The sequence below is a fragment of the Eimeria acervulina genome, genomic scaffold, assembly GCF_000499425.1.
Source record: "Eimeria acervulina Houghton genomic scaffold, Eah_scaff328, whole genome shotgun sequence".
NCBI classification, from domain to species: domain Eukaryota; phylum Apicomplexa; class Conoidasida; order Eucoccidiorida; family Eimeriidae; genus Eimeria; species Eimeria acervulina.
Window position 1 is genome coordinate 14,066 of NW_013549879.1, and position 10,296 is coordinate 24,361.

The 10,296-nt window shown below is 53.8% G+C and overlaps 1 protein-coding gene across 1 annotated transcript; it reads right to left on the minus strand.

The window, feature by feature from the left end:
* Positions 1 to 1,391: 1,391 nt before the first annotated feature.
* On the minus strand, positions 1,392 to 7,732 carry EAH_00033170 (hypothetical protein, conserved; the record flags this gene model as incomplete). The annotated part of the gene is made up of 4 exons (XM_013395920.1): positions 1,392 to 4,399; positions 4,591 to 5,094; positions 5,266 to 7,533; positions 7,660 to 7,732. 4 exons carry the CDS (start codon positions 7,730 to 7,732, stop codon positions 1,392 to 1,394), a joined length of 5,853 nt encoding a protein of 1,950 aa, XP_013251374.1.
* Positions 7,733 to 10,296: the final 2,564 nt, after the last annotated feature.

Genomic DNA, 10,296 nt, shown 5'->3' on the forward strand with positions numbered 1-10,296 from the left:
AGACAAGCAGCAAACGCATGCGTCATTGCTGCTGCTGCTGCTGCTGCAGCCCAACATACGCATGCATTGTTGCTGCTGCAGCGGCGCAACAAACGAGTGCACCATTGCTGCTGTTGCAGCAGCTGCTGCAACAGCAGCACAGCAAAGGTGTGCGACATTGCTGCGGCTGCAGCAACAGCACGTCGCAGCTGCTGCAGCAACGTGCTGCTTGCAGCAGCAGCAAATAGCCCCTCCTTGTGGCAGCAGCTGCAGCAGCAACAGCTGCACCTTAGATGCATTAGCAGCAGCAGCAGCAGCTGTTGGCTGTTTGCTGCAGCAGGTCTCCATGCACTGCTTAGTAGCAGCAGCAGCAAACAGTAGCAGCAGCAAGTGACAGCAGCAGCAGCAGCTTCTTTGCTGCTGCTTTTTGTTTATTTGCACCTCTTGCACTCTCCTCGGCGTTTATTTATTTCTTTTGTGCAGCAGCAACAGTTTAAGCAGTAGCATATACATATATAATATATATATATATTATACAAGTATACATATAATTATATATACAATAAATATACATATATATAATTATTTATGTGCAGCACCAAGACTAAACGCAGAAGCGGATATGAACATAGCGACATAATATCTTTATTATTATGTGCTTCCCTGCTTCTTTCTTATATATACATATATATACATGTATATATATATATATATAGCAGCACTACGTGAAGCAGCAGACTAACATAGAAGCAGCACGCGCAGCAGCAAGACCAACAGCAGCAGCAACAGCAGCAGCAACAGCAGCAGCCACAGCAACGTCAGCAGTAACAGGTGCAGCAACAGCAGCAGCAACAGCAGCAGCAACAACACGAGAAGGCTCAGCCCCACTTAAAAATCGTTCGAAACGATAATCTCTGTATCCCCTTCAATGCAAAAGCCAGCAGCAGCAGCAGCAGCAGCAGCAGCAGCAGATGCTGCTGCTGCTGCTATGATGTGGCAAAAGGCTGCTGCTTGCTTGCATCATGTTCATGCTTATCAACATTTACATAAACTCAATGCATCATGCATGCGCTGCTTCAAGATCAGCAGCAGCAGCAGCAGCAGCTGCTGCTGCTGCTGCTGTTGGCGGTGCTGCAAGTGCAGCAACAGCTGCCCTGGTCGGAGCAGCAGAAAACGTCTGCCTGCTGCTGCCTTCTCTGCAGCACACTGCAAACCCTTAACTGCGGTGTTAGCAGTGTTACGCTGTACATACACCTGAAGAATGCATGCATGCATGCATGCATGTAGGCATGCAAGTAGGCTGTATACATACACCTGAAGCATGCATGCATGCATACTGTACATACACTTGATGCATGCACGCATGCATGCATGCATGCACGCATGCATGCACGCATGCAGCAGTATTTAAGTTACCTGGAGAGGGCCCCGCTGTGTATTCTGCTTTTTAATTCTTTTAAGAAGTTTTGCTTGCACATCAACTCCTCAACAGAGTCTTCTAGAGACACTGCGCGGGGCAGCTGCAGCACCTTCCAGCTGCTGCTGCTGCTGCTGCTGCTGCTGCGGCTGCTGCTGCTGCTGCTCTGCCGCATGTCTGCAGCAGGCATTACCCAGAACAAACGATCGCTTTCAGGCCTTTCGTTCGATACCTGCAACCTGTACATACACCTGCTGCTGCTGCTGCTACTACTACTGCAGTAAGCAGCAGCAGCAGCTGCTGCTGCAACTGCAGCAGCTGCGCTCTTCCCTCCTTTTGAACCACTGGCAACTGTTGTTACGCCTTCTGCTGCTGCTGCCGCTGCAGCAGCAGCACGTTCTGCTGCTGCCTCTCCCTTCTGCTGCCGCGCACACCGACTGTTTGCTTCAGCACCGCCTGCAGCAGCAGCAGCACCTGCTGCTGCTGCTGAAGCACCGTCACGCGGCGCAGCATCACTGAGCTTTATGTTAAGAAAACATTCGCACCAGTGAGCTCTGCTTCCTCTCTCGTTTGCTGCTGCAGCAGCAGCAGCAGCAGAAGCATTCTGGAGCGATATCGCAGCTACCGTCCGGTCCCCAAAGGAACGCCGCCGAGAGGCAATGCTGCTGCTGCTGCTGCTGCTGCTGCTGCTGTACCCCTTGCTTGCAAAGCAAGACCTCAGCCTCTTGAATGACCCTTCCTGTACACTTGAAGCAGCAGCAGCAGAAGCAGCAGCAGCAGTATTATCTCTCGGCGGGGCTTCTGTCACACCGTAGCTTAAACGGCGCTGCTGCTGCTGCTGCTGCTCCTGCTGCTGCTGCTCCTGTTGAGGTGATGCAGCAGCTTTTCTAGAAGAACGACTGAATGAAATTTGTACAGGAGAAACAGGGCAACGGCAAAGCAAGCGAATCCACAGGTCCTGATTTGCTGCTGTTGCTGCAGCTACTGCTGCTGTTGCTGCTGTTGCTGCTGTTGCTGCTGTTGTTGCTGCTGCTGTTGTTGTTGATACACCCGGTGCATTTGCTGCTGCTGCAGAGCCGCGTCTCGCCAGTCCTTCCCGCTGCAGCAGCGGGAAGGGCTGTTGCTGCTCCTGCTGCTGCTGTTGCTGCCGCAGGGAGAGTTTGCTGCTGCTGCCGTTCTCATTCGCGTTGCTGCTTTTGCTGCTGCTTCCATCCGCTGCAGCTCCTCTTGCCCCAGCAGCAGCAGCAGAAAGCTGCTGCGTAGCTGCAGAGCGGGAGAAGTCGTAGGCACTGAGTGTGTCTGCTGCTATCCTGAGGGGCTCTAGCTGCGGCAGCAGCAGCTTCTTGCTGCTGCTGCTGCTGCTGCTGCTGCTGGCAGCTAATATTAAGGCCCCCAGCTGCAGCACAAACTGTCTCCCTAACTCCCGCTGCTGCACTGCTGTAGCGCTGTCTGCTGACGGCGGCAAGTCGTACAGGCTAGGAAATCTGCTCCTGCTGCTGTTGTTGCTGCTACTGCTGCAGCTGCTGCCTGCCTCATTCTGCTGCTGCTGAAGCTCAGCCTGCTGCTGCTGCTTCCCCAGGGGCTCTTGCTGAGGTATGGTTTGTGAGGCTGCAGCACTCCCATGCTGGGCTGCTGCTGCTGTTGCTGCTGCTGCAGTTGCTGCTGCTGCAGTTTGACCCGCAGCAACTTCCTCTTCTGCTGCACATCCGGAGTGCAGCTCCGGCTTGAGCTTCGCTCTTTTGCTGCAGGGAGACGTGGGGCTTTGAGGTGTAGCTGCACTTGGCCCTGCTGCTGCTGCAGCTGCAGCAGGTGCAGCAGCAGCAGGCGCAGCAGCAGCAGGTGAAGCAGCAGCAGGTGAAGCAGCAGCAGAGCAACGAAAGGGAGACTTCAAAGACTCTAACCGCCGCACCAAAGCGGGTGTAGCGGCCTCCAGCGCTTCTCCTATCTCACCCTCATCGCTGTCTCCCTGCTGCACTTTTGCTGCTGCTGCTGCTGCTGCTGCTCCTGTTGCTGCTGCTGTCTCCTCTCTACTTAAGCTGTACAGGCGGCCTTCAGGCAAACATGAATCGCCAGCAGCAGGAGACAACACAGAACACTCTACATGGCACAGACGCAACGGCTCCAGCTGCAACCTTCTGCTGCTGCTGCTGCTGCTGCTGCTGCTGCTGCTGCTGCTGCTGGCCGAGCTAATGCTGCTGTTGCTGCTGCCCAGGCGCCAGTTAAAGGGGCTGCTCGGGAGTCTCGCGACGTCCCTCCGCATAGCAGCAGCAGCAGCAGCTGCTGCTGCTGCTGCTTCTGCTTCCGAATGCGCAGCAGCTGCAGCGGCAGCCGCCGCCGCCGCAGCTGCTGCTGCAGCAGCTGCAGCAGCCGCTGTAGGGGAAGAAATATCTGCACCCAGCATATCTGTCCCCTGTGGCGATCCCCTCACAGCTTTGCTAAGACAAGGTCCTGAAGCAGCAGCAACAGCAGGAGCTGTTGCTGCTGCAGCAGATTGCTGCAGCAAACCCCTACGGGGTTGCAGTTGTTGCATCTGCTCCTGCAGCCGCAGCTGCTGCTGCTGCTGTTGCTGCTGCATCTGCAGTCGCTTCTGCTGTTGCTGCTGCTTCATCTGCTCCAGCAGAGGCTTTTGCTGCTGCTGCTGCTGCTGCTGCTGCTGAACGTGCTTCAGCAGCGGCTTTTGCTGCTGGACCTGCTCAAGCAGCGGCTGTCGCCGTTCCTGCTGCTGCTGCTGCTGCTGCTGCTGTTGTTGCTGCTGCTGCTGCTGTTGCTGCTGCTGCTTGCTTTCGCATGCACAGCGCAGCAGCCACTGCCCCAGCATTTGAGCGAGGCTACGATCTAAAGTACGAAGACAAGCAGCATGTGATGCATGCGCCTCGCTGCAGCAGCTAAAGGTAAACCCATTTAGAAGCCGCAGCTGCAGCTGCTGCAGCGGCTGCAGCAGCGACAAATCCCTCTCCAAGTGCGATGCGTCTACCGGCACCAGAGACAACAGAGACACCTGGCCTGCAGCAGCAGCAACAGCAGCAGCAAAAACAGCAGCAGCAGCAGCAGCAGAAGCAGCGGCACACATTAACGAAATAAACACGAAGGCAGCAGAGGGATAAGAATGCCCCAGTGCAACAACACTCGCTGTTGCTGCTGCTGTTGCTGCTGCTGCTGTTGTTGCTGCTGCTGCTGCTGCTGTTGAAGCTTACCATCGAGAATAGCCCTTATGAGCTGTCTGTTGCGAATTGCTGGATGAAGATCAAGCAGCTGCTGCTGCAGCAGCTGCTGCAGCTCCTCCCTCCCCCCAGCAGCAGCAGCAGAACCAGCAGCAGCAGCAGATTCGGGTGTATCTGCAGCTCGAACTAAGTGTGGGGCCACCAGCGGCAGCACCGCCGCGAGCCCCGTCCACATTAATCTAGCCTCAGGGATTCGCAGCAGAGTGCAGCGATTGAGTGCACGCTGCTGCTGCTGCTGCTGCTGCTGCCGTTGCTGCTGCTGTTGTTGCTGCTGTGCCTGCTGGGGCTGTTGCTGCTGGCGTTCCTGCTGCTGCCAGTGCTGCTGCAGCGGACTGCATGGAGTCTCCTCAGAGAAAAGAATACTCCTGCTGCTGTCGTCGCTGCTGTGACAGCCTTTGCTGCTGCTGCTGCTGCTGCTGTTGCTGCTTCTGCTGCTGCTGCTGCTGAAGCCCCAGCCCGGCGACCTTCCGAATGTCGCTGCAGTGGCGCAGCAGCAGCAAACGCAAACACATGCACAAATAACTACCAGCAGCAACAATCTTAACCACCTAAGCTAAACAGAAGAGCAGCAGCAGCAGCAGCAGTATAGCAGCAGCAGGAGTGAAAGCTACAGAAGCAGCAGCAGCAACAAAGGCTGCAGGCACTCACCTTCAGGCAGCCGCATCTTCGATCCCACAGTCGTATCTGCTGCTGTTGCTGCTGTTGCTGCTGCTTCTGGCGCTGCTCCTGCTGTTGCTGCTGGTGTTGTTGCTGCTCTTGCTGATGCTGCTGTTGCTGTTGCTGCTGCTGTCGCAGAGATGAACAGCGAGAGCTTGGGGAGCAGCAGCGGCTTAGGAGAAGCAGCAGCAGCAGCAGCAGCAGCAGCAGCAGCAAGCTCCTTCCTTTCCGCACCGGCTTCAGTAGCTGAGCTTCTGCTGCGCCTCCACTTGGATTCCGTTGCTGCTGTATTTGCTGCTGCAGTTGTAGCTTCTGCTGTTGCAGCAGCAGCTACCGGTGCTGTTTTTGGCCTCGTTGCTGCTGCTGCTGCTGTTGTTGTTGCTGGTGCTGTTGCAGCAGCTGCAGCAGCAGCAGCTACCGGCGCTGTTTTTGATCTCGTTGGTGCTGCTGCTGCTGCTGTTGTTGCTGCTGCTGCTGCTGTTGTTGCTGCTGCTGCTGCTGCTGTTTGAACCACAGCAGCAGGCTGCGTCGTACGTCTACCTGGAGCAGGCTGACTGTGGTGTTTAGCTGCTTTGCTGGGCTCCGCTGCAGCAGCTGCTGCTGCTGCTGCATCTGCTGCTGCAGCAGTTGCTGCTGCTGATGTACGCCGTGTCTCTACTCCTGGATTTGCTGCAGCATAACAACAGGGGACAGTCTGGCGCTGCTGCAGCCAGCTGCGGTCATCCCTCAAACCCCGGCACCGCAGCTGTATGTGCTGCTGCTGCTGCTGCTGCTGCTGCTGTTGCTTCTGCTGTCCTGGTTCTGCTGCGCAGGATGGGGTTGCCGGGCTCCTATCAGCAGCAGCAGCAGCAGCAGCAGCAGCAGCATCTCTCAATTTGCCTTCAGCAGCTTCGGGGCTAAACCTCGCGTCCCCATCGTGGGGTGCTGCTGCTGCTGCTGTTGCTGCTGCTGCTGTTGCTGCTGCTGCTGCTTCACCTGACTTTGAAATTTGCAGCAGCCGCGTGATGCCGCCGCTGCTGCTGCCCTCCTCCAAAACCTTGCATGCGTCCCCAGCAGCAAGTTGCTGTTGCTGTTGCTGCTGCAGCTGCAGTCGTTTTTGCGCAGGCTGCTGCTGCTGCAGCAGCTCCTGTTGCCCTTGCCGTTGCTGCTGCTGCTGTTGCTGCCGTTGCTGCCGCTGCTGCAGCAGCAGCAGCAGCTCCTGCTGCCCCTGCCGCTGCTGCTGCTGCTGTTGCTGCCTCTGCTGCTGCAGCAGCAGCAGCTCCTGCTGCCCCTGCCGCTGTTGCTGCTGCTGCTGCTGCTGCCGCTGCTGCTGCTGCTGCTGCTGCAGTGTTCTGGAGCGATACTCTACCGCAACGGTACTCTGTGAGTTAGACAGCCTGGGTAAGACGGGAGCAGCAGCAGCAACTGCTGCAGCAGGACATGCGGTGGTTGTCTTCCGCCGCAGCAGCACATTCTCCTTGTTACTATCGTTGCTGCTGCTGCTGCCGCCGCTGCTGGTGCTGCTGCTGCAGTAGCTGCCGCGCCAGCCCACACTGCCACCCTTTGGGGAGGAGGGAAGAACAGCGGCAGCAGCAGCAGCAGCAGCAGCAGCAGCAACAGCAGCACTCGCAGCAGTTTGAGATCTTCGGGCAGCAGCGAGCGGGGAAAAAATCGGAGAGGAAGGAGGAGCAACAGGAGGTGCAGCAGCAGCAGCAGCTGCTGCTGCTGCTCGCGCAGCAGCTGCTGCTGCAGCTCGCGCAGCGGCTTCTGCCTCATTCGAGGAAGCAGCAGCAGCAACAGCAGCAGCAGCAGAGCGACTGCCTGCTGCTCCTGACACGCGAGAAAAACGCTCAAAGGCCGCACAGCGAGCAGCAATACTAGGAGACACTCTGCAGCAATGCTGCTGTTGTTGCTGTTGCTGCTGTTGCTGCTGTTGCTGCTGCTGTTGTTGCTGCACGGACCGGGGGAAGGTGTCGGAGAGGCGCGGCAGCCGTTGCTGCTGCTGCTGCTGCTGCTGCTGATGGATGCTGCTGCTGCATCTCCTCCAGGGGTGGGGCCTGCATTCAAAGTGAGGATCGGGGCTTCGTAGGGCCGCCATTGCCTGCTGCAGCAGCAGCAGCTGCTGCTGTTGCTGCTGCTGCTGTTGCTTCTGCTGCTGTTGCTGCTGTTGCTGTCGACAACGCTGCTGCGACTGCAAGAATGTATCGGAGTGGTATGCCAGCTGACGCTGCTGCTGCTGCTGCTGCTGCTGCAGCTTCTGTTCTTGCTGCTCCTGCTCTGCTGCAAAAAAAGGCCCCAGAGAGGCCGCAGAGAGGGCCTCGCTGCTGCTGCTGCTGCTGCTGTTGCTGCTGCTGCAGCGTGGCTGTCAACAGCAGCCGAAGCTGCTACCTTCCGCGTCGGTATTACCCCGGCCCGGTCTTGAGGCTGTGTTGAGCCTGCTGCTGCTGCGGCTGCTGCTGCTGCTGCTACAGCCCCACATGCCTCAGCACAAGTAAAGGAGACTCTAGCAGCAGCAGCATCAGCAGCGCGAGAGATGCAGAGGTCAAGGGAAAACCAGCTGCATGAGCAGCAGCAGCTGCTGCTGCTGCTGCTGCAGCCGCTGCCGCTGCTGCTGCTTTGAGCGCAGCAAGCCGAGTTGCTGCGCAAGCTCCTTCAGTTATGAAGGGGCTTCATTAATTATATTAAAGTTTATATAAAAAACATGCAATACAAACTACACATTATTCGCCTTGCTGCTGTTGCTGCTGCTGCTGCTGCGGCTGTTGCTGCTGCTGCTGCTGCTGGCGGTTCAACACTGCTGCTGCTACAGCCGCTGCTGCAGCCTTCGCAGCAGCAGCAGCAGCAGCAGCAACTGGCCGCCGCAGCAGCAACACCGGCAACTGCATGCGTGTGAATTGATGGGAGAAGCCAATGAAATATATTTGCTGCTAACTTCTATTAGACTTTTAATTTGCTTCTCCTATTGTCGCCGCTGCTGCTGCTGCAGCGGCATGCATGCAGCAGCAGCTGCAGCACAGCAGCAGCAACTGAGCCCTCGGCTCTAACAACGAAAGAAGACATTTTCTCTTCTTCCATATTCACAGCATAGAGACTTCTGTAGCGCTTCAACGCCCCTGCAGCAGCAGCAGCAGCAGCAGCAGCAACGGCTGCAGCAGCAACAGCAGCAGCGGCAGAGGCGGCAGCAGCACACCCCAGCAGCAGCAGCAGCAGCAACAGCCAAGAGAACAAACCGAACTTCTACTGGGTTCCTGCAGCCTGCAGCAGCAAGCTTCCAGGGGAAACACAATCCACAACAACTGTAGCAACAGCAGCAGCAGCAGCAGCAGCAGCAGCAGCATCAGCTGCAGCAGCAGCAGCAGGAACAGCAGCAGCAGCATTAGCAGCACCGGTTAAAGTGACAAGACCGGTAGCAGCAGCAGCAGCAGCGTCATTATGTCGTAGCTGCTGCTCGCTTGAACTACTACTGCAGCAGACGACAGATCCCGGTGCTGCTGCTGCTGGCGTCGCACCTACTGCTGTCGCTGCTGCTGCTGCTGCAAGAAGATGTCTGTTTTGCTGCAGGCCTTTCGGCGCTGCGCTGCCCCCTGCTTAAGGGGGACAGGGCCCCCAAGGCGAGGAATAGAGGAGCTGTGGAAGGGTATGATGCTGCTAACGTGCTGCTGCTGCTGCTGCTGCTGCTGCTGCTGCTCATCCTCCTCCTCCTCTTGTTGCTGCTGTGGCTGGCATTGATCTTGCTGTTGCTGCTGCCGTCAGGGCGATTGTTGTTGCTGCTGCTGCGGCATCTGCTGCTTCTATTGTGTGCGGGGGTGCTGTTGGTTTTGCTGATATTGCTGCTGCTGCTGCTGCTGCTGTTGCTGCATCTTCTGTGTCTGCATGCATTACTTCATGCTTTGTTTTAAAGCTACTGTTGCTGCTTGCTGTTTCTATGACCGCGCCGCAACAGCAGCAACAGCAGCAACAGCAGCAACAGCAGCAACAGCAACACCAACAGGAACAGCAGCAACAGCAACACCAACAGGAACAGCAGCAACAGCAGCAACAGCAGCAGCAGCAGCAATTGTTTTGTTTTGTGTTTATTTAGGGGGGTATCTAGACCCTAATTTATCTGCTGCAGCAAAACAGCAAATTTCTCAGACAGGCGACGCCTGGCCTGCGCGGCTTCTCCGGGCGAAGTCTTTTGAGGATCTGCATGCGCTTTGGTTTGTTAATTTATTTTATTTTATTTATTTATTTTGTTTATTTTGTTTATTTTATTTGTTTGCTTTATTTGTTTATTTTATTTTATTTATTTATTTTGTTTATTTTGTATATTTTATTTGTTTGTTTTATTTGTTTATTTTATTTTATTTATTTATTTCACGCTTTTTGTCTTTGTTATCTTACTTGCATGCGCTTTGGTTTGTTTATTTATTTTATTTTATTTATTTATTTTGTTTATTTTATTTGTTTGTTTTATTTGTTTATTTTATTTTATTTATTTATTTTGTTATTTTTGTCTTTGTTTCGTTCTTTGCATGCACTTTGGTTTGTTTATTTATTTATTTTATTTATTTTATTTCTTTTGTTTTATTTATTTATTTAATTTATTTGTTGTTTTATATTTGCTTTGCCTTGTTTTGTTTATAATTATATTTATTTATATTTATTATTTTTTTATTTACTTTTTTTATATTTATTCTTTGTTCTTTTTACTTCTTTTTAATTTTGTTTTAACTCCTTTGTCTGAAGAGATATATATTTTTGTCTTTGTCTTGTCTTAATAAAAATAAATAAATAAATATACTAGATAAATAAATAAATATAAATATAAATATACATAAATATATAAATAAATAAATATAAATATATATATATGTTTATCTTCTTATCTTTTTTAGGTTTGTTCTTCTTAAAGAAAAAAATTTGCTTTTAGGAGAACGATGGGCGGCCTGGCAGACAAAAACGAAAATGAAAAACCCCGAAAGGCTCAAGAAGGTCACAAACCCTAAACCCTAAACCCTAAACCCTAAACCCTAAACCACAAACCCTAAACCCTAAACCACA